General features: G+C 47.9%; 3 protein-coding genes across 3 annotated transcripts in view; all 3 read left to right on the top strand.

The window, feature by feature from the left end:
* LOC135421583 (serine/threonine-protein kinase PAK 3-like) overlaps positions 1 to 23237 on the top strand; it is a 158953-nt gene that overhangs the window by 46433 nt on the left and 89283 nt on the right. Inside the window, exon 3 of the mRNA XM_064670199.1 lies at positions 4064 to 4189. Within this exon, the coding sequence (XP_064526269.1) occupies positions 4064 to 4189 (126 nt within the window). The remainder of the gene's footprint in view (positions 1 to 4063; positions 4190 to 23237) is intronic.
* Positions 4845 to 15568, top strand: LOC135421725 (serine/threonine-protein kinase PAK 3-like). Its single transcript, XM_064670410.1, has 6 exons — positions 4845 to 5187; positions 5654 to 5849; positions 13405 to 13468; positions 13879 to 13927; positions 14731 to 14846; positions 15565 to 15568. Exons 1-6 carry the CDS (start codon positions 5029 to 5031, stop codon positions 15566 to 15568), a joined length of 588 nt encoding a protein of 195 aa, XP_064526480.1. The 5' UTR covers positions 4845 to 5028.
* On the top strand, positions 16715 to 21970 carry LOC135421726 (serine/threonine-protein kinase PAK 3-like). The gene is made up of 8 exons (XM_064670411.1): positions 16715 to 16801; positions 17714 to 17836; positions 18456 to 18635; positions 19102 to 19336; positions 19583 to 19646; positions 20065 to 20113; positions 20917 to 21032; positions 21751 to 21970. The coding sequence occupies exons 1-8, from the start codon at positions 16715 to 16717 to the stop codon at positions 21929 to 21931; spliced, it is 1035 nt and encodes a 344-aa protein (XP_064526481.1). The 3' UTR covers positions 21932 to 21970.

Consider the following 23237-nt stretch of genomic DNA (forward strand, 5'->3'; position numbering starts at 1 on the left):
AAGATGCCCTTAGTTTGGTAGAACTCCTGTCAACAGCTTTGTCTGAAAAGGGGGGGGTCTGTGTGTGGACAGCATTTGGAATGGAACTTGAGGGGGTTCTGTGCCCTCCACTGGATAGCCTGTGGAGTCTGCAATTTCCTCACTTTGCTGGTTCTACCAGTACGACTTCCAAAATGCAGGCTTGGGAGAGCTTCTCAGAAGTTCTTCTAAAAACTGTTCAGTTATCTCCAGAACTGAGGGGAAAGCATCCTTTTTGCTAAATTCCATAATTAAAGGATTTGATCACACCAATGACCTCTGAGATAAAATGCCAGCTTCCAAACAGTGCAGGCTCCTGAACCCAGGAGCTGTTCGTGTGCTAGAATGGCTAGAGGGGATTTTTTGGACAGTTTTTCTGGGGAACCATTTTCCGCAAGCTAAAGAGAACTGATGCTTGCCATTTATTAAAAGAAAAACCAAAAGCCAACAGAACAGAAAAAGGAAAAAAAAAAAAAGAAGAGGAAATTTCTTTAGCTCTTCAGCTAAAGCTGCTTTAGCTCTTGGGTAGAACAGAAGCATTGACTGTTAATGGACAGTTTACATTTGCTTGATGGAGTTTCTATTTGTTTTATTTCCTGGGAAAACAGCATAAAAAATAGACAGGAAACTGTAGAAGATGAATATGGGGTTTTGTCCTCTTCTCTTGCTTGCTGTGCAAAAGAACTGCTGCTCCTGGAGAGATGTTGTGAAAGAAAAATGCTCTTTATTTGGGTTGCCTTGTGTGATGGGATTCCCCACAAGAGGCAGTTTTCTGACAGCGTCTGGTTCATTTTGCCTTGCCCATTGCAGACGGAATCACCAGTGGATATGGAGGTGGACAGAGAGCAGCCCATCCTTCTGTGAGTGGAAAAGGAAGCTTTGACGTTCCTAGTTTTTAAGAATCATGGAGCGAGCTGTGAGCTTGGCCTGCTACAACAGAGTGCCAGCCTGAGAGGCTGAAAGCAAGTCCATGAAAGAAAGTCCATGTCAGTGCCTTTGCAGCAGCAGCAGCAGCAGCAGCAGCCAAGGCATCCCTGGCTGTTTTCTCATTTTCTGTTCAAGAGCTTTTAAACAGAGGAAGATCTGGGTTTGCAGGCAGAAGATTTTTTGCTGATTTTAGCCATGGTGGGATATCTAAGTCAGAGCAATATGCAGCACTGTCTAACTAGTTGGTAAAGAGAGCAAATTTGGGACAATGGGATGTAATGCCCTGCCACTGAGAGGCAGCTGGGACTGTGGAGGGATTTCAACTCCCCTAATTTGATAGAGAGTTAAATTGGCCTGGGACATACGCACTGTAGAACTGAGGACCGTAGGACCAAGTGCATGTTAATGGCTGTCTTGTGTTTCCTTTGTCCCAATCCCAAGGACGTGCCAACCCAGCTGGAGACTCCCAGAAATCCACCGTCTATGTTCCGATCCTTCCTGCAGTCTTACCTGTACGGGACTGTGAGGCCCCGATGGCCCACCAAGCAGCTTCTGCAGACAAAGTGGCTGGAGGTGAAACAGCTGTCCAGGGATGGGCTTTGTCATCAGCCAAACTCAGAGGCATCAGGAGGCCTCCTCTCCTACTAATCTCCAGTCTTAGTGCTTTTCAAAAGACAAATAAGTAGCATCCTAGAATAATTACGCTTGGAAGGGACCTTTAAGTGGCATCTAGTCCAACCCCCCTGCAACGAGCAGGGACATCTTCAACTAGACTGGGTTGCTCAGAGCCCTGTCCCACCTGACCAGGGATGGGGTATCCACTTCCTGTGCCAGTGTTTCAGCACCCTCATTCTAAACAATGACTTCCTCAGATGTAACCAGAATCTCTCCTCTTCCACTTGAAAACCATGACCCTTTGTCCCATTGCAACCGGGCCCTTTGAAAAAATGTCCCCTTGAAGGATTGAAAGGCCACAATAAGCTCTCCCTGGCACCTTCTCTTCTCCAGTGCCATCCCTCTTGGCCTTTCCTCCGAGGCAAGGTCTTCCACCATCTGGTCCTGTCTGTGGCCCTGGCTTGTACTTTGGGAGGACACTTGGTTGTACCTGGTGGCAAAAGACCTGGAGTAGAATAATAGCAGGTCCAGAGGCTGCAATGGTGTTGGTGGAGGGGGACCCAAGGAAGCAGTCCCAGCCAAGCGATCGGAGAATTGCCTGTGAGAAGGAAGGGGCTGTGGGGAGCTCACTGCGAGCCTCAGAGGGGGCCCAGCTTGTCCCTCCTGCCCCACTCTTTGAGGTTTCTGCCACTCAAGGAGGGACAGCTGAGCGGGCCTTGTCCCAGCCCCATTTGCTGCCTGGCACATTCAAGCAGGCCAGAAGTGCTCCAGGGTTCTGGCAGGTTTTGTGGCAGAGAGAGGGAGCTGCACAAGGTGCCACTGGGCTGTCCCTGCTGGGAAGGAAGGTGGCAGCCAGCACAGGGAGGGGCAGGGGTGGAATGCACACACTGCTCTCCCTGCAAGCCAGAGCTGAGTCCATCAGCGCTCTGCCCCTTGTGTCCCTGCTCTTGTCTGGGTGCTGAGAACCTCCACCTCAGTGCTCTTCAGAACAATACACAGGCCTGCATCCTCCTGGGGTTGACCTTGCTTAGAGGTACGGGAATTTCCCGAGGAGGGGCTTATGCTCCTCATCAGTTTTCACACCTAAAATAGCCCAGGTCTTTAGAGAAGAGGAACCTAAGGGAGTCCTTTGAGTTTTCTGAAATGGAAAAAGGCCCGAGACAGCAAGTGGCATTCCCGAGCACTGGCAAGGCAAACCTCCTTGCTGCAGACACCTTGAGAAATTGATTAAGGGCCTTATGGGCCATGTTTGCCTGTGATAGCAAGGTCCTGGACATGAAGTTGGAGGTGTAGATGGTGCCCTCAGTCCTCCTGATGTGTATTGCTGGTAACTAGAGGAATCCTGCTGAAGCCTGTGGGAAACTGCATTTGGAAAGTAATGGCTCCTTTCTTTCTGTGTTTTTTCCTTTGGGCAGCATCCATTTTTAGAAAGATCCGATAGTCTCACCAACAAGAGTCCTCTGCTCGATGCAGCCAGGAGATTCCTTACAGAGAGGGTCACAACACCATCACCAGAACCTCTGCTGGCTCCCTCTGTTTCTGGACAGGAGAGTAAGGAAGAGCAAGCAGAGAAGGAAAACGTGAAAGCAAAGCCTGAAGGAATGAAATCAGTAAGTGCCAGCTTTGGTTAGCACTGCCTTTGGTGTCATTCAGAGCTGCAAGTTCCTGAGCAGCCAGTGCTTGCCATGCATGGCTGAAGAGTGTGAGGGCTCTAGCCCTGCCATGACATGGTGCTTCAGCCCAGCCACTGACACCTGGAAAAGAGGTTTTGACCCTTCCTGTTTAGTCTTTAGATTGCCGTGCAGGATTCCTAGGAGACAGGAGAAACTGTCCCCTGGATGTACCTGCCCCTCCACAGGGCCTATTTCAGAAAATCCATGAACAAGAAATTGGCCAGGCCCTTGTGTGAAATGACCCTTTTGTTATTGTGTGTAACTATCCAACCTTGCAAGGGACAGAATGGTGACTGTCCCTGACTCTACTGACTCTCCCCAGGGCACAAACGTGACAGCAGAACCTCTCCTGGCTCCCTCTATTTCCGGACAAGACATTAAAGAAGAGGAAGTGGACAATGAACTTGTGGCTCTTGTTGGAGCTGGAGAGCCTGAAGAAATTAAATCAGTAAGTGCCAGAGTACATTAGCATTGCCTTTGGTGTAATTTAGAACTTGTGATGAGAGCAAGCTTGCTTTTCATGGCTGAAGACTGTGTGAGGGCTGGAGTCCTTCCATGACACTGTGCTTCTACCCAGTCACTGACACCTGGAAAAGGAATTTTGACTCTTCCTGTTTAGTCTTTAGATTGCCGTGCAGGATTCCTCGGAGACAGGAGAAACTGTCCCCTGGACGTACCTGCCCCTCCACAGGGCCGATTTCAGAAAACCATAAAAAAAAAGAACAAGAAAGTGGCCCTGTGTGAAATGACCCTTTTGTTATTGTGTGTAACTATCCAACCTTGCAAGGGACAGAATGGTGACTGTCCCTGACACTACTGACTTTCCCCAGGGCACAACAGCAGCACCAGAACCTCTGCTGGCTCCCTCTCTTTCTGGACAAGAGGGTAAAGAAGAGGAAGTGGACAATGAACCCGTGGCTGTTGTTGGAGCCGCAGAGCCTGAAGAAATTAAATCAGTAAGTGCCAGAGTACATTAGCATTGCCTGTGGTGTAATTTAGAACTTGTGATGAGAGCAAGCTTGCTTTTCATGGCTGAAGAGTGTGAGGGCTGGAGTGCTGCCATGACACTGTGCTTCTACCCAGCCACTGACACCTGGAAAAGGGGTTTTGACCCTTCCTGTTTAATCTTTAGATTGCCGTGCAGGATTCCTAGGAGACAGGAGAAACTGTCCCCTGGATGTACCTGCCCCTCCACAGGGCCTATTTCAGAAAATCCATGAACAAGAAATTGGCCAGGCCCTTGTGTGAAATGACCCTTTTGTTATTGTGTGTAACTATCCAACCTTGCAAGGGACAGAATTGTGACTGTCCCTGACTCTTCTGACTCTCCCCAGGGCACAAACGTGACACCAGAACCTCTGCTGGCTCCCTCTGTTTCCGGACAAGACATTAAAGAAGAGGAAGTGGACAATGAACTTGTGGCTGTTGTTGGAGCTGCAGAGCCTGAAGAAATTAAATCAGTAAGTGCCAGAGTACATTAGCATTGCCTTTGGTGTAATTTAGAACTTGTGATGAGAGCAAGCTTGCTTTTCATGGCTGAAGACTGTGTGAGGGCTGGAGTCCTTCCATGACACTGTGCTTCTACCCAGCCACTGACACCTGGAAAAGGGGTTTTGAACTTCCAAGTTGAGCCAGTGTCCCTGGCAGGACACATAGGAATAACTGTGCCCTGGGGTTACCTGCCCGTCTGAATAGCCTACTTGAGAAAATCTAAGCAAACTGAACAAGAAAGTGGCCTTTTGTGAAGTGACCCTTTTGTTATTGTGTGTAACTATCCAACCTTGCAAGGGACAGAATGGTGACTGTCCCTGACTCTACTGACTGTCTCCAGGACACAACAGCAGCACCAGAACCTGTGCTGGCTCCCTCTGATTCTGGACAGGAGGTTGAAGAGAAAGAAGTGGAGAAGGAACCTGTGGCTGTTGGAAAAGTCATGCCTGAGAGAAGGAAATCAGTAAGTGCCAGCTTTGGTTAGCACTGCCTTTGGTGTCATTCAGAGCTGCAAGTTCCTGAGCAGACAGCGCTTGCTCTTTGGGACTGAAGATTGTGCGGGCTCTAGCCCTGCCATGACATGGTGCTTCAGCCCAGCCACTGACACCTGGAAAAGAGGTTTTGAACTTCCAAGTTGGAAGTTCACCTTCCTTGCAGGACACATAGGAATAACTGTGCCCTGGAGGATCCTTGCCCCTCTGAATGGCCTAGTTGAGAAAATGCATGAAAATTGAAGAGGAAACTGCCCATGAACTCGTGTAAATCCAGTCTTTTCTTCTTGTCCATTCACTTGGTGAAGTGGGCAGCAAAAGACAGTTTAAGAGCCTGACTTGTGGCCAACAGCATCTTCCCAAGGGTTTGCATTTGAACTATGATCTCAGGGCAGCTCTGCAAGCCACCTTTCTCACAGAACCTAATTCTTGCCACAGATCCTCAAGAGGCCTGGTGCTGCTGCAGAACTACAACCTAAAAAAGTCACCTTTGCCAACACTGAAATGCCAAGCACAAGCACCGGGAAAGGCGACACTCGGAAGAAAAGCATTCTGAAGAAAAGCATTCCAAAGAAAATCACGCACCGGCCGCCAACGCTGTCCCCACTAACACAACTTTACCTTGATGACCTCAGTACGTATCATGTATTTCCTGTCTGCTACAGCAGTCCATGGTATGCATGTCAGCTTTAGTTCTACTAAAGGAAGAGAGGAAGCAACAGAGCACTGTGGCTGTTCCTTCTGCCTCTGAGGGCAGCTGGGGCTGGATTCAGTTTTCCTGAGCTTCCATCTACGCTCCAGGCAAAGGCAGAGATGGTTTCTGGTTGAGCAGAAGGCTTTGACCTAGTGAATGACCTAGTGAACTCCTGTGTGCAGAGGGCTAAACCCAAGAGAATATTAGGGTTCCTAAATTCTCTTTAGACTCCTGACTCCTCACAAGTCATTGGAGTACAAAGACTTTGCCAAAATCTCTAAGGTTGAAGACAAGCAGTGTGGTTCTTCAAATGGCCCAGGCAAGGTCCTCTTCAGAACTCAGCCTGGTGATCCGTGATGAGGGTCCTAGTTCTTAAAGCCCCATCCTCAGAGATTAGAACTTAAGATGCTGCTCTTGAACACCATAAAGGCTTTTTTTTGGCAAACTGCTGAAAGGTTGGGCAGATTCCATCCTCTCCTGTAAACACCTGATAATATTCTTTCTGTTCTGAAAATGGCACTTGTTCACAACAGTAGATTCCAAAACTCAATCTAATTGTCAAAATTTAATTTTTAATGCACTTAACTTAGTGCATTCAAAACTACTAAACCTTTGGCCGAATCACACGGAGTGTTTCTCTCCAAGAAAATAAGGGCTCTGTTGCTCCAGCTCTCCTTAATGTTTGTAGACAACAAATTCTTTCATTGGTGCCTGTTCTTTTCTGATTTCTGTCTGCTCTGAGCATTCCTCCATGGGCTTAGTTTCCTGTCAAGGTAAAGCCACAAAACACTGTGGAAAATCAGTCTTTGTGGAGCCACCTGTGCTTCGGAGCTGCCTCTGCTGTTGTGGTTATTGTTGTTGTTGTTGTTGCTGTTGTTACCAGCTGACTACAAAGGGCTCACAGCCCTGCACAGTGGGGCTGCCTTTTGGATCTGCTGCAAGGTGGTATCTCTGTTTCACACGAGCATCTTTCATATTGTTTCTTTCAGAGGGCATTGTGAGTGAGGGGAACCCTACGAAAAAATACACTGTACAGCAGATAATTGGCCAAGGGTAAGTCCAATCTCAGCTACTTCTACAAAACCATGGGCCAGGGATTTTGCTGGTGTCATATCAAGCATGCAGTCAGGCAAGCTGCAAACATGGGCAGACACTGGGCTTACATCCTCCTGTCTGTCAGTCCTGATCAGTATTTAATAACTGTGGTCAGAAGGCATTGTCAAAGACAACTCAATGCTGGCAGTCTCTTGCCTGTAACAAGGAGCAGGACGTGGAGTATGTCCTATGTTTTCTCCTGGCCACCCTGCATGGCAGAGGGCTGCTGGGCTGCTGGGCTGCTGGGCTGCTGGCTGAAGCCGAGTGTTTTATAAACACTCTGGGCAGCAGAGCTCTGCTCTCTGGGCTGGCTTTCTCACCCAGGGCCTAAACGCCTTCTCCTTTCTTGGCTGCTGCTCTGTTTCTAGGTCTTGTGGAAGAGTTTTCCGAGGAGTTGACATTGATACAGGAAGACGGGTAAGGGCAGCACCCCCGGCAGATTGTGCAGCTCTCGAGTGCTTTCCCCTCCACTGGGAGCTGTGGCCACAGCTCTGGGTGGCCACGAGATCTTTGCTGTAGAGACTGTTCTTCTGAGGGCAGACAAGTGTCAGCCTGCAAGACACGGTATGGACAGACCTTGTCCTTATTAAGTCCCCAAAAGAACACAAGGAGGGCAGGGGTATCTTTCAGAGAAGGACACCTTTGCTCAGACTTATTTACTGACTATGCTAATGCATCAGCTACTTGGTGGCTCCTTACCCAGCTGCAGTGCTGCACTTGGGAAGTGCACTTACACAGGAGTCTGCAAGGGATCTAAAGGCCCTGAGCGCTGCTCATAACCCCGGCCACATCCATAAAATACCCTAGAATGGGTTATTCCTTTTCAAACCCAGAAAAGAACTGCAAATAGGAACTGGGTTAAAAACGTTCTTTAGAGTTGCAAAATCCAACTTCAAGATGTTACAAAGTTCTGGGATTCTATTTTTTTTTTGTGTAACCCTCATGACCTTTTAGGATGGGATTTCCTCCATTACGGATTGATTGTTTGCAGACCATTTGTCCAGAGTTTACAAGGCAAAATGTCTATAGCCATGTGTCCTGTAACTGGCACACAAGGGCGAGCGGAAGAATCGCCTCTTGTCCTGTCAGTTAAGAAGCTCTGGTGTCTAATCCCAGGCAGTTTGGCCCACCCTGGCTCCATCATTCCAAAGACACCTGCTCCATGTGCGTTGTGGTCCTGTGCAACAGACTTCTCAAGTCTGTGGCTTTCAATCTCCTTTTAGGTGGCCATCAAGATGATGTGTCTTTGCAAGGAAAAGTACGCAAGAGAGATAATTTTAACTGAGGTTTCACTCTTGAGTAGCGTGAGGCACCCCAATATCATTCGCTATATAGACAGGTGAGTGGTTCTGGGATTATCACATTGAGGTTCATTGACACACTGCAAGCCAAAGGCTAAAAAGCCACTTTGGTCACTGGAAGAACATGGAGCTCTTCATTGTTTCTCGACTCTTCCAACTGAAGTGGATGAGAGGAGCTTGCCGTGTGTCTGCCTTGGCCTTTTCTGGTAATAGGTAGTTTGAAGCGTGTCTTCCAAAACCTGCATCTGCCATGTCTTCCTAAAGCCACAGCCCTTCAGTTCACTACCTCCCTGTTCTTTTGGGGTCTGGTTTTTTTCAAACTGATCATCATTTCTTTGCCTTAATGATACGTGCTGATAAACCCACCTAGAAATTATTGACCTTGGGGTTTTCCCTCTACTTTTTGTTGCTGTGGATGCCAGGAAGACTTGGCTCTTGTTTGCACAACCACACAATGTGCCAGGTTTTAAATGGTTTTCCCTGTTTCTGAATGCACTTTATGCAATGCTTTCCAAGGGGTTGACCAACATCTGCCCTCAGTGGTGCACACTCTCCTCCCATGGAGAAGTCTGTGTTGCCTGCTTCCTGGAGTTCAGGCTGGAAGGGATGAGTTAAGATGATGAAGCAGCTGATGGCAATGTCCTGGTTCCAGATTTCTCTCTGCTGTCACTAAACTGCATTTTTGCCTTGCTTGCCATCTAAGACATCTCCTTTTTCACAGATGAGCCTTTCTCATTTAGCCTGCTCAGATTCTCTCTTCATTTACAAGTGACCTGGCAAGAAAACTCAACTGCAGTCTTTCCCATAAGGTCATTTAGCTGGGCCCATTCATCTCCATGCTGTGGGTTTCTTCTTTCAGCTACCTTTTCAATGAACAACTCTGGCTGGTGATGGAATACGTGGAGGGATGCTCCTTAGCTACTGTGGTTTTCATACAAGCTCTTGAGGAAGAGATGATAGCCTCTATCAGTCGGGAGGTAAGGGATGCTGCCCTTGCTTCTGACAGCTTGGACAGGATGGTTCTTTGCAAAAGGTGGTAAGAACAGGAGTGATTTCCTGTTCAGAGCTTTGTTTCTGCGTTGCTGTTATGATGTGGAGAAGAAAAGAGCATCCAAGTGAACGGCCTGCCAGTCTCACTGCATTTCTTGTACTCTGTTATTGTACTCCTATAATGTTGTTGTACTTTCTTTTTCAGTTTAATTTCATTTTATTTAATTTATTATTCCAAACTTTGCCACTTGAGGTATGTCTGCAATTGATGTGTCACCTGAAATTTGACCTTTTAGAGCCATTTCTTTTTTTGTGGGAAAAAAAATCAGCCTAATTAATTTTTTTCTCTCATTTCTTTGTTTAATCTCAGTGCCTGAAAGCCCTGGACTTCCTTCATTCAAATCTAGTGATCCACAGAGACTTCAAAAGTGCCAATATTCTTCTCGGAATGGATGGATCCGTCAAACTGAGTAGGTGTTCTTGGTCAGGCACAGCGTTCCTGGGAGGCAGGGTCTGGGGTTGCCTTTGAGTGCCTGCCAGTTCCCCAAAAGTGGTGCTGGTGGGAGTGCCCAGCCCACTGCTGTAAGCTGAGAGCAGAGTTGCAATGTGCAGAGAGCTCTAGAGAGGATGAGGCTGTCAAGAGTGCCTTTGGTTTGGGTATGTCCCTTCCAGAGGAAACAGAGCACAGCCACTCTTCCAGCTAGATTCAACACTGTGCTCTCAGACTGAGAGTGGGGAATTCTTGTGCTTGCTTTCATAATTCAAGCTGGTTTTATCAGTACTTGTTTTTCTCTGCAGTTGATTTTGGCTTCTGTGCTTGGCTTAATCCCTGGGAGAAGAAACGGAGGTCTTTAATTGGGACTCCTTTCTATATGGCACCAGAAATGTTGGCAGGAGACAAATATGATGCCAAAGTGGACATCTGGGCCCTTGGGATCACGGCACTAGAAATGGTGGATGGTCCTACACAGGTAAGGTGCAAATACTGTCAGAGAGCCCTGCCTTTCTCCCCTGAGCCATATCTTTCTCCCACTCACATCAGCTTGAACTAGTCCCACCAAGGCCCACGTCTAAAAGTGTCCTGGAGCACATCTGCTCACAGGAGAAGTGACATGTGCCAGTGCAGAAATGGGCCGTTTTGGCCTCCAACAATGCTTGAATTCCTCCTGTGCTCTTTGAACTCCCTTGGAGCTGGATCTCCCAATGGCAGGAATTTTTCAGCAGCAGGATTCTCCCGTTGGAGAATTACTGTGAAAAGCATTTCAAGGGGATCTGCAGGCCAGAAGTCTTTTCAAACTTGGACCAGTGCCCACTGCTTACCTGAGCCTTTCAGGGCAGGTCACTGCTTCTAGTACTGCCACAAGTCTGTATTAGCCAGTACATTTCTAAAAGTAGGTTCTAGCACAGCTCCTTGTAGTAAGCCAATGTATTTCCAGGTTTGCAGTTGTAGATGCTAATTCCCTAAAATGAAATGACCCGCTCTTACACCAAAGGAGTGTGCAATAGGCCAGGAAGGTATACGGGGATAAAACCCCATGACTAACAGCTGAAACCAAGTTAAATGCTGCACAGTTAATTCCTGAGGAAGGCAACAATTATGGAAAATGTCAGTCTTCCAGTCCTTCTGAAAAAGGTCCCTGACTTTTCTTGGAAGACTTCTTTTGGATTGCATTTGCCTTGCAGAAGGCAGCAAAAAGAGTTGAAGGCAATTAGCAGGACTGGTCTGGATGCTGAAAATTCTCTGCTTCCTTAAGCTCAAATGTTGATCAGGGCTCCTGGAGAAGCCCCAGGTCAAGTCTCAGAAAGCAAGGACTGGCCTGTGCTGGAGCTCTTCCCCTCGGGGAGGGATGGTTAATGGCTGCCTTGTGTCTTTTGTCCCAGCCTAAGTACAAGCCACCCAAGCTGAAAACTCGCAGAAACCTGTCGCCTGTGTTCCGTTCCTTCCTGCAGTCCTGCCTGAAACGGAATGAGAAGCGTCGATGGACAGCCGAGCAGCTGCTGAAGGTAAAGTGGCTGCAGGTGAAACAGCTGTCCCTCCTGCCCCACTCTTTGAGGTTTCTGCCACCCAAGGAGGGACAGCTGAGCGGGCCTTGTCCCAGCCCCATTTGCTGCCTGGCACATTCAAGCAGGCCAGAAGTGCTCCAGGGTTCTGGCAGGTTTTGTGGCAGAGAGAGGGAGCTGCACAAGGTGCCACTGGGCTGTCCCTGCTGGGAAGGAAGGTGGCAGCCAGCACAGGGAGGGGCAGGGGTGGAATGCACACACTGCTCTCCCTGCAAGCCAGAGCTGAGTCCATCAGCGCTCTGCCCCTTGTGTCCCTGCTCTTGTCTGGGTGCTGAGAACCTCCACCTCAGTGCTCTTCAGAACAATACACAGGCCTGCATCCTCCTGGCGTTGACCTTGCTTAGAGGTACGGGAATTTCCCGAGGAGGGGCTTATGCTCCTCATCAGTTTTCACACCTAAAATAGCCCAGGTCTTTAGAGAAGAGGAACCTAAGGGAGTCCTTTGAGTTTTCTGAAATGGAAAAAGGCCCGAGACAGCAAGTGGCATTCCCGAGCACTGGCAAGGCAAACCTCCTTGCTGCAGAGACCTTGAGAAATTGATTAAGGGCCTTATGGGCCATGTTTGCCTGTGATAGCAAGGTCCTGGACATGAAGTTGGAGGTGTAGATGGTGCCCTCAGTCCTCCTGATGTGTATTGCTGGTAACCAGAGGAATCCCGCTGGAGCCTGTGGGAAACTGCATTTGGAAAGTAATGGCTCCTTTCTTTCTGTGTTTTTTCCTTTGGGCAGCATCCATTTTTAGAAAAATCCGGTAGTCTCAACAACATGAGGCCTCTGCTCGATGCAATCAGGAGATTCTTTACACAGAGGTTCACAACACCATCACCAGAACCTCTGCTGGCTCCCTCTGTTTCTGGACAAGAGAGTAAGGAAGAGCAAGCAGAGAAGGAAAACGACAAAGCAAAGCCTGAAGGAGTGAAATCAGTAAGTGCCAGCTTTGGTTAGCACTGCCTTTGGTGTCATTCAGAGCTGCAAGTTCCTGAGCAGCCAGTGCTTGCCATGCATGGCTGAAGAGTGTGAGGGCTGGAGCCCTGCCATGACATGGTGCTTCAGCCCAGCCACTGACACCTGGAAAAGAGGTTTTGAACTTCCAAGCTGAGTCAGACTGTCCCTTTCAGGACACACAGCAATAACTGTGCCCTAGAGGGTAGTTGCCCCTCTGCACAACCTAGTTGAGAAAATGCATGAAAATTGAAACTGCCCATGAACTCGTGTAAATCCTGTCTTTTTTTCTCGTCCATTCACTTTGTGAAGTGGGCAGCAAAAGACAGTTTAAGAGCCCAACTTGTGGCCAAGTCTTCCGAAGGGTTTGCATTTGAAATAGGATCCCGGGGCACCTCTGCAAGCCACCTTTCTGACATAAACTAATTCTTGCCACAGATCCTCAAGAGCTCACCAATGGCAGCTGTTGCTGCAGCACCACAGTCTGAAGAAATCTCCTTTCCCGACACTGAAATGCCAAGCACAAGCACCGGGAAAGGAGACACTCAGAAGAAAAGCATTCCAAAGGAAATCACGTACCGGCCGCCAAAGCTATTGCCACTAACACGACGTTTCCTTGATGACCTCAGTACGTATCACGTATTTCCTGGCTGGTACAGCAGTCCATGGTATGCATGTCAGCTTTAGTTCTACTAAAGGAAGAGAGGAAGCAACAGAGCACTGTGGCTGTTCCTTCTGCTGAATCACACGGAGTGTTTCTCTCCAAGAAAATAGAGCTCTGTTGCACCAGCTCTCCTTAATTTTTGTAGACAACAAACTCTTGCATTGGTGCCTGTTCTTTTCTGATTTCTGTCTGCTCTGAGCATTCCTCCATGTGCTTGGTTTCCTGTCAAGGTAAAGCCTCAAAAGACTGTGGAAAATCAGTCTTTGTGGAGCCACCTGTGCTTCGGAGCTGCCTCTGCTGTTGTGGTTATTGTTGTTGTTGTTGTTGTTGTTACCAGCTGACTACAAAGGGCTCACAGCCCTGCACAGTGGGGCTGCCTTTTGGATCTGCTGCAAGGTGGTATCTCTGTTTCACATGAGCATCTTTCATGTTGTTTCTTTCAGAGAGCCATGTGAGTGAGGGGAACCCTACGAAGAAATACACTGTACAGCAGATAATTGGCCAAGGGTAAGTCCAATCTCAGCTACTTCTACAAAACCATGGGCCAGGGATTTTGCTGGTGTCATATCAAGCATGCAGTCAGGCAAGCTGCAAACATGGGCAGACACTGGGCTTACATCCTCCTGTCTGTCAGTCCTGATCAGTATTTAATAACTGTGGTCAGAAGGCATTGTCAAAGACAACTCAATGCTGGCAGTCTCTTGCCTGGAACAAGGAGCAGGACATGGAGTACGTCCTATGTTTTCTCCTGGCCACCCTGCATGGCAGAGGGCTGCTGGGCTGCTGGGCTGCTGGGCTGCTGGCTGAAGCCGAGTGTTTTATAAACACTCTGGGCAGCAGAGCTCTGCTCTCTGGGCTGGCTTTCTCACCCAGGGCCTAAACGCCTTCTCCTTTCTTGGCTGCTGCTCTGTTTCTAGGACTTTTGGAACAGTTTTCCGAGGAGTTGACATTGCCACAGGAAGACGGGTAAGGGCAGCACCCCCGGCAGATTGTGCAGCTCTCGAGTGCTTTCCCCTCCGCTGGGAGCTGTGGCCACAGCTCTGGGTGGCCACGAGATCTTTGCTGCAGAGACTGTTCCTCTGAGGGCAGACAAGTGTCAGCCTGCAACACACGGTTTGGACAGACCTTGTCCTTATTAAGTCCCCAAAAGAACACAAGGAGGGCAGGGGTATCTTTCAGAGAAGGACACCTTTGCTCAGACTTATTTACTGACTATGCTAATGCATCAGCTACTTGGTGGCTCCTTACCCAGCTGCAGTGCTGCACTTGGGAAGTGCACTTACACAGGAGTCTGCAAGGGATCTAAAGGCCCTGAGCGCTGCTCATAACCCCGGCCACATCCATAAAATACCCTAGAATGGGTTATTCCTTTTCAAACCCAGAAAAGAACTGCAAATAGGAACTGGGTTAAAAACGTTCTTTAGAGTTGCAAAATCCAACTTCAAGATGTTACAAAGTGCAGGGATTGTATTTTTTTGTGTAACCCTCATGACCTTTTAGGATGGGATTTCCTCCATTACGGATTGATTGTTTGCAGACCATTTGTCCAGAGTTTACAAGGCAAAATGTCTATAGCCATGTGTCCTGTAACTGGCACACAAGGGCGAGCGGAGGAATCGCCTCTTGTCCTGTCAGTTAAGAAGCTCTGGTGTCTAATCCCAGGCAGTTTGGCCCACCCTGACTCCATCATTCCAAAGACACCTGCTCCATGTGCGTTGTGGTCCCGTGCAACAGACATCTCAAGTCTGTGGCTTTCAATCTCCTTTTAGGTGGCCATCAAGAAGATTTTTGTTCTCGACAGAAAGAACAAAAGGGAGCTTGTTTTAACTGAGGTTGCAGTCCTGAAGAGAATGAGGCACCCCAATATCATTCGCTACATAGACAGGTGAGTGGTTCTGGGATTATCACGTTGAGGTTCATTGACAAACTGCAAGCCAAAGGCTAAAAAGCCACTTTGGTCACTGGAAGAACATGGAGCTCTTCATTATTTTATAACTCCTCCACCTGCAGTGGACGGGAGGTGCAGGGCACAGGTCTCTTAGTTCCTTCAGGGAGGAGCTTGCCTTGTGTCTGCCTTGGCCTTTTCTGGTAATAGGTAGTTTGAAGCGTGTCTTCCAAAACCTGCATCTGCCATGTCTTCCTAAAGCCACAGCCCTTCAGTTCACTACCTCCCTGTTCTTTTGGGGTCTGGTTTTTTTCAAACTGATCATCATTTCTTTGCCTTAATGATACGTGCTGATAAACCCACCTAGAAATTATTGCCCTTGGGGTTTTCCCTCTACTTTTTGTTGCTGTGGATGCCAGGAAGACTAGGCTCTTGTTTGCACAACCACACAATGTGCCAGGTTTTAAATGGTTTTCCCTGTTTCTGAATGCACTTTATGCAATGCTTTCCAAGGGGTTGACCAACATCTGCCCTCAGTGGTGCACACTCTCCTCCCATGGAGAAGTCTGTGTTGCCTGCTTCCTGGAGTTCAGGCTGGAAGGGATGAGTTAAGATGATGAAGCAGCTGATGGCAATGTCCTGGTTCCAGATTTCTCTCTGCTGTCACTAAACTGCATTTTTGCCTTGCTTGCCATCTAAGACATCTCCTTTTTCACAGATGAGCCTTTCTCATTTAGCCTGCTCAGATTCTCTCTTCATTTACAAGTGACCTGGCAAGAAAACTCAACTGCAGTCTTTCCCATAAGGTCATTTAGCTGGGCCCATTCATCTCCATGCTGTGGGTTTCTTCTTTCAGCTACCTTTTCAATGAAGAACTCTGGCTGGTGACAGAATATGTGGAGGGATGCACCTTAGGCGATGTCATTTCCATACAAGCTCTTGAGGAAGAGATGATAGCCTCTATCAGTCGGGAGGTAAGGGATGCTGCCCTTGCTTCTGACAGCTTGGACAGGATGGTTCTTTGCAAAAGGTGGTAAGAACAGGAGTGATTTCCTGTTCAGAGCTTTGTTTCTGCGTTGCTGTTCTGATGTGGAGAAGAAAAGAGCATCCAAGTGAACGGCCTGCCAGTCTCACTACATTTCTTGTACTCTGTTATTATACTCCTATAATGTTGTTGTACTTTCTTTTTCAGTTTAATTTCATTTTATTTAATTTATTATTCCAAACTTTGCCACTTGAAGTATGTCTGCAATTGATGTGTCACCTGAAATTTGATCTTTTAGAGCCATTTCCTTTTTTGTGGGATAAAATCAGCCTAATTAATTTTTCCTCTCGTTTCTTTGTTTAATCTCAGTGCCTGAATGCCCTGGACTTCCTTCATTCAGATCTAGTGATTCACAGAGACATCAAAAGTGACAATATTCTTCTCGGAATGGATGGATCTGTGAAATTGAGTAGGTGTTCTTGGTCAGGCACAGCGTTCCTGGGAGGCAGGGTCTGGGGTTGCCTTTGAGTGCCTGCCAGTTCCCCAAAAGTGGTGCTGGTGGGAGTGCCCAGCCCACTGCTGTAAGCTGAGAGCAGAGTTGCAATGTGCAGAGAGCTCTAGAGAGGATGAGGCTGTCAAGAGTGCCTTTGGTTTGGGTATGTCCCTTCCAGAGGAAACAGAGCACAGCCACTCTTCCAGCTAGATTCAACACTGTGCTCTCAGACTGAGAGTGGGGAATTCTTGTGCTTGCTTTCATAATTCAAGCTGGTTTTATCAGTACTTGTTTTTCTCTGCAGTTGATTTTGGCTTCTGTGCTTGGCTTATGCCCTGGGAGAAGAAACGGACATCTTTCATTGGGACTCCTTTCTATATGGCACCAGAAATGTTGAGAGGAGACAGATATGGTGCCAAAGTGGATATCTGGGCCCTTGGGATCATGGCACTAGAAATGGTGGATGGTCCTACACAGGTAAGGTGCAAATACTGTCAGAGAGCCCTGCCTTTCTCCCCTGAGCCATATCTTTCTCCCACTCACATCAGCTTGAACTAGTCCCACCAAGGCCCACGTCTAAAAGTGTCCTGGAGCACATCTGCTCACAGGAGAAGTGACATGTGCCAGTGCAGAAATGGGCCGTTTTGGCCTCCAACAATGCTTGAATTCCTCCTGTGCTCTTTGAACTCCCTTGGAGCTGGATCTCCCAATGGCAGGAATTTTTCAGCAGCAGGATTCTCCCGTTGGAGAATTACTGTGAGAAGCATTTCAAGGGGATCTGCAGGCCAGAAGTCTTTTCAAACTTGGACCAGTGCCCACTGCTTACTTGAGCCTTTCAGGGCAGGTCACTGCTTCTAGTACTGCCACAAGTATGTATTAGCCAGTACATTTCTAAAAGTAGGTTCTAGCACAGCTCCTTGTAGTAAGCCAATGTATTTCCAGTTTGCAGTTGTAGATGCTAATTCCCTAAAATGAAATGACCCGCTCTTACACCAAAGGAGTGTGCAATAGGCCAGGAAGGTATACGGGGATAAAACCCCATGACTAACAGCTGAAACCAAGTTAAATGCTGCACAGTTAATTCCTGAGGAAGGCAACAATTATGGAAAATGTCAGTCTTCCAGTCCTTCTGAAAAAGGTCCCTGACTTTTCTTGGAAGACTTCTTTTGGATTGCATTTGCCTTGCAGAAGGCAGCAAAAAGAGTTGAAGGCAATTAGCAGGACTGGTCTGGATGCTGAAAATTCTCTGCTTCCTTTAGCTCAAATGTTGATCAGGGCTCCTGGAGAAGCCCCAGGTCAACTCTCAGAAAGCAAGGACTGGCCTGTGCTGGAGCTCTTCCCCTCGGGGAGGGATGGTTAATGGCTGTCTTGTGTTTCCTTTGTCCCAAGCCTAAGCACAAGCCACCCGAGCTGGAGACTCCCAGAAACCTGTCGCCTGTGTTCCGTTCCTTCCTGCAGTCCTGCCTGAAACGGAAGGTGAAGCGTCGATGGACGGCCAGGAAGCTGATGAAGGTAAAGTGGCTGCAGGTGAAACAGCTGTCCAGGGATGGGCTTTGTCATCAGCTAAATTCAGAGGCATCAGGAGGCCTCCTCTCCTACTAATCTCCAGTCTTGGTGCTTTTCAAATGACAACTAAGTAGCATCCTAGAATAGTTTGGCTTGGAAGGGACCTTTAAGTGGCATCTAGTCCAACCCCCCTGCAACGAGCAGGGACATCTTCAACTAGACTGGGTTGCTCAGAGCCCTGTCCCACCTGACCAGGGATGGGGTATCCACTTCCTGTGCCAGTGTTTCAGCACCCTCATTCTAAACAATGACTGCCTTAGATGTAACCAGAATCTATCCTCTTGCACTTGAAAACTATGATCCTTTGTCCCACTGCAACCGGGCCCTTTGAAAAAATGTGTCCCCTTGAAGGACTGAAAGGCCACAATAAGCTCTCCCTGGCACCTTCTCTTCTCCAGTGCCATCTGTCTTGGCCTTTCCTCAGAGGAAAGTTGGAGGTCTAGATAGTTCCCTACGTCCTCCTGATGTGTATTGCTGGTAACCAGAGGAATCCCGCTGGAGCCTGTGAGAAACTGCATTTGGAAAGTAATGGCTCCTTTTGTTCTTCTTTGGTTTTTTGGTGCAGCATCCGTTTTTAGGAAAATCCAAGAGTCTTGTCGAGATGGCTCCTCTGATTGATGCAGTCAGGAGACCCAGAACAGCGGCACCAGAACCTCTGCTGGCTCCCTCTCTTTCTGGACAAGAGGGGAAAGAAGAGCAAGTAGAGAAGAAAGTTGTCAAAGCAAAGCCTGAAGGAGTGAAATCAGTAAGTGCCAGAGTACATTAGCACTGCCTTTGGTGTCAATCAGAGCTGCAAGTTCCTGAGCAGACAGCGCTTGCTTTTTGTGGCTGAAGATTGTGAGGGCTGTAGCCCTGTCATGACATGGTGCTTCAGCCCAGCCACTGACACCTGGAAAAGCAGTCTGGAACTTCCAAGTTGAGTCAGACTGTCCCTTTCAGGACACACAGCAATAACTGTGCCCTAGAGGGTAGTTGCCCCTCTGCACGACCCAGTTGACAAAATGCATGAAAATTGAAGAGGAAACTGCCCATGAACTTGTGTAAATCCAGTCTTTTCTTCTCGTCCATTCACTTTGTGAAGTGGGCAGCAAAAGACAGTTTAAGAGCCTGACTTGTGGCCAACAGCATCTTCCCAAGGGTTTGCATTTGAACTATGATCTCAGGACATCTCTGCAAGCCACCTTTCTGACATAAACTAATTCTTGCCACAGATCCTCAAGAGCTCTGCAATGGCAGGTGTTGCTGCAGCACCACAACCTAAAGAAGTCTCCTTGCCCGACACTGAAATGCCAAGCACAAGCACTGGCAAAAGAGCCACTGGGAAAAAATGCACACAGAAAACAAGCACTGGGAAGAAAAGCTCTGCAGAAACCAGCACAGGGAGAAAAAGCTCAGACCAGCCACAACTGATATCCTCACTAACAAGTATTTACCTCGCCGATCTCAGTACGTATCATGTATTTCACTTCTGGTGGAGCAGTCCATGGTATGCATGTCAACTTTAGCTGTACTAAAGGAACAGAGTGTTTGTCGAGCCACCTGTGCTTCAGAGCTGCCTCTGTTGCTCTTGTGATTGTTGTTACCAGCTGACTACAAAGGGCTCACAGCCCTGCACAGTGGGGCTGCCTTTTGGATCTGCTGCAAGGTGGTATCTCTGTTTCACATGAGCGTCTTTCATGTTGTTTCTTTCAGAGGGCATTGTGAGTGAGGAGAACCCTATGAAGAAATACACTTTACAGCAGCAAATTGGCCAAGGGTAAGTCCAATCTCAGCTACTTCTACAAAACCATGGGCCAGGGATTTTGCTGGTGTCATATCAAGCATGCAGTCAGGCAAGCTGCAAACATGGGCAGACACTGGGCTTACATCCTCCTGTCTGTCAGTCCTGATCAGTATTTAATAACTGTGGTCAGAAGGCATTGTCAAAGACAACTCAATGCTGGCAGTCTCTTGCCTGTAACAAGGAGCAGGACGTGGAGTATGTCCTATGTTTTCTCCTGGCCACCCTGCATGGCAGAGGGCTGCTGGGCTGCTGGGCTGCTGGGCTGCTGGGCTGCTGGCTGAAGCCGAGTGTTTTATAAACACTCTGGGCAGCAGAGCTCTGCTCTCTGGGCTGGCTTTCTCACCCAGGGCCTAAACGCCTTCTCCTTTCTTGGCTGCTGCTCTGTTTCTAGGTCTTGTGGAAGAGTTTTCCGAGGAGTTGACATTGCCACAGGAGGACAGGTAAGGGCCAGCACCCCCGGCAGATTGTGCAGCTCTCGAGTGCTTTCCCCTCCGCTGGGAGCTGTGGCCACAGCTCTGGGTGGCCACGAGATCTTTGCTGCAGAGACTGTTCCTCTGAGGGCAGACAAGTGTCAGCCTGCAAGACACGGTTTGGACAGACCTTGTCCTTATTAAGTCCCCAAAAGAACACAAGGAGGGCAGGGGTATCTTTCAGAGAAGGACACCTTTGCTCAGACTTATTTACTGACTATGCTAATGCATCAGCTACTTGGTGGCTCCTTACCCAGCTGCAGTGCTGCACTTGGGAAGTGCACTTACACAGGAGTCTGCAAGGGATCTAAAGGCCCTGAGCGCTGCTCATAACCCCGGCCACATCCATAAAATACCCTAGAATGGGTTATTCCTTTTCAAACCCAGAAAAGAACTGCAAATAGGAACTGGGTTAAAAACGTTCTTTAGAGTTGCAAAATCCAACTTCAAGATGTTACAAAGTGCAGGGATTGTATTTTTTTTGTAACCCTCATGACCTTTTAGGATGGGATTTCCTCCATTACGGATTGATTGTTTGCAGACCATTTGTCCAGAGTTTACAAGGCAAAATGTCTATAGCCATGTGTCCTGTAACTGGCACACAAGGGCGAGCGGAGGAATCGCCTCTTGTCCTGTCAGTTAAGAAGCTCTGGTGTCTAATCCCAGGCAGTTTGGCCCACCCTGGCTCCATCATTCCAAAAACACCTGCTCCATGTGCATTGTGGTCCTGTGCAACAGACTTCTCAAGTCTGTGGCTTTCAATCTCCTTTTAGGTGGCCATCAAGAAGATTTTTCTCCGCGACAGAAAGAACAAAAGGGAGCTTGTTTTAACTGAGGTTGCAGTCCTGAAGAGAATGAGGCACCCCAATATCATTCACTATATAGACAGGTGAGTGGTTCAGGGATTATCACACCGAGGTTCACATGTGCCTTGTGTCTGCCTTGGCCTTTTCTGGTATACGTAGTTTGAAGCGTGTCTTCCAAAACCTGCATCTGCCATGTCTTCCTAAACCCACAGCCCTTCAGTTCACTACCTCCCTGTTCTTTTGGGGTCTGGTTTTTTTCAAACTGATCATCTTTTCTGTGCCGTAATGATACGTGCTGATAAACCCACCTAGAAATTATTGCCCTTGGGGTTTTCCTTCTACTTTCTGTTGGTGTGGATGCCAGGAAGACTAGGCTCTTGTTTGCACAACCACACAATGTGCCAGGTTTTAAATGGTTTTCCCTGTTTCTGAATGCACTTTATGCAATGCTTTCCAAGGGGTTGACCAACATCTGCCCTCAGTGGTGCACACTCTCCTCCCATGGAGAAGTCTGTGTTGCCTGCTTCCTGGAGTTCAGGCTGGAAGGGATGAGTTAAGATGATGAAGCAGCTGATGGCAATGTCCTGGTTCCAGATTTCTCTCTGCTGTCACTAAACTGCATTTTTGCCTTGCTTGCCATCTAAGACATCTCCTTTTTCACAGATGAGCCTTTCTCATTTAGCCTGCTCAGATTCTCTCTTCATTTACAAGTGACCTGGCAAGAAAACACAACTGCAGTCTTTCCCATAAGGTCATTTAGCTGGGGCCATTCATCTCCATGCTGTGGGTTTCTTCTTTCAGCTACCTTTTCAATGAAGAACTCTGGCTGGTGACGGAATATGTGGAGGGATGCACCTTAGGCGATGTCATTTCCATACAAGCTCTTGAGGAAGAGATGATAGCCTCTATCAGTCGGGAGGTAAGGGATGCTGCCCTTGCTTCTGACAGCTTGGACAGGATGGTTCTTTGCAAAAGGTGGTAAGAACAGGAGTGATTTCCTGTTCAGAGCTTTGTTTCTGCGTTGCTGTTCTGATGTGGAGAAGAAAAGAGCATCCAAGTGAACGGCCTGCCAGTCTCACTACATTTCTTGTACTCTGTTATTATACTCCTATAATGTTGTTGTACTTTCCTTTCTAGTTTAATTTCAATTTAATTCATTTATTATTCCAAACTTTGCCACTTGAGGTATGTCTGCAATTGATGTGTCACCTGAAATTTGACCTTTTAGAGCCATTTCTTTTTTTCTGCGATAAAATCAACCTAATTAATTTTTCCCCTTGTGTTTCTTTGTTTAATCTCAGTGCCTGAAAGCCCTGGACTTCCTTCATTCAAATCGAGTGATCCACAGAGACATCAAAAGTGACAGTATTCTTCTCGGAATGGATGGATCTGTCAAACTGAGTAGGTGTTCTTGGTCAGGCACAGCGTTCCTGGGAGGCAGGGTCTGGGGTTGCCTTTGAGTGCCTGCCAGTTCCCCAAAAGTGGTGCTGGTGGGAGTGCCCAGCCCACTGCTGTAAGCTGAGAGCAGAGTTGCAATGTGCAGAGAGCTCTAGAGAGGATGAGGCTGTCAAGAGTGCCTTTGGTTTGGGTATGTCCCTTCCAGAGGAAACAGAGCACAGCCACTCTTCCAGCTAGATTCAACACTGTGCTCTCAGACTGAGAGTGGGGAATTCTTGTGCTTGCTTTCATAATTCAAGCCGGTTTTAACTCTATTTCTTTTTTCTGCAGTTGATTTTGGCTTATGTGCTTGGCTTCAGCCCCAGCGAAAGACATGGAGGTCATTTTTTTCAACACCTTTCTATATGGTATCAGAAATGTTGAGAAGAGACCGATATGATGCCAAAGTGGACATCTGGGCCCTTGGGATCACGGCACTAGAAATGGTGGATGGTCCTACACGGGTAAGGTGCAAATACTGTCAGAGAGCCCTGCCTTTCTCCCCTGAGCCATATCTTTCTCCCACTCACATCAGCTTGAACTAGTCCCACCAAGGCCCACGTCTAAAAGTGTCCTGGAGCACATCTGCTCACAGGAGAAGTGACATGTGCCAGTGCAGAAATGGGCAGTTTTGGCCTCCAACAATGCTTGAATTCCTCCTGTGCTCTTTGAACTCCCTTGGAGCTGGATCTCCCAATGGCAGGAATTTTTCAGCAGCAGGATTCTCCCGTTGGAGAATTACTGTGAAAAGCATTTCAAGGGGATCTGCAGGCCAGAAGTCTTTTCAAACTTGGACCAGTGCCCACTGCTTACCTGAGCCTTTCAGGGCAGGTCACTGCTTCTAGTACTGC

Source organism: Pseudopipra pipra, chromosome 13 (genome assembly GCF_036250125.1).
Source record: "Pseudopipra pipra isolate bDixPip1 chromosome 13, bDixPip1.hap1, whole genome shotgun sequence".
NCBI classification, from domain to species: domain Eukaryota; kingdom Metazoa; phylum Chordata; class Aves; order Passeriformes; family Pipridae; genus Pseudopipra; species Pseudopipra pipra.

Bases quoted from the DNA above. Each gene is read 5' to 3' on its own strand.
- LOC135421726 (XM_064670411.1), top strand. From the start codon at position 16,715: ATGTTGAGAGGAGACAGATATGGTGCCAAAGTGGATATCTGGGCCCTT. The intron at 18,636-19,101 runs GTAAGTGCCAGA...TTCTTGCCACAG, and splicing joins AGCCTGAAGGAGTGAAATCA to ATCCTCAAGAGCTCTGCAAT. The intron at 19,647-20,064 runs GTAAGTCCAATC...CTCTGTTTCTAG, and splicing joins CAGCAGCAAATTGGCCAAGG to GTCTTGTGGAAGAGTTTTCC.
- LOC135421725 (XM_064670410.1), top strand. From the start codon at position 5,029: ATGGTGACTGTCCCTGACTCTACTGACTGTCTCCAGGACACAACAGCA. The intron at 5,188-5,653 runs GTAAGTGCCAGC...TTCTTGCCACAG, and splicing joins TGCCTGAGAGAAGGAAATCA to ATCCTCAAGAGGCCTGGTGC. The intron at 13,469-13,878 runs GTAAGTCCAATC...CTCTGTTTCTAG, and splicing joins CAGCAGATAATTGGCCAAGG to GACTTTTGGAACAGTTTTCC.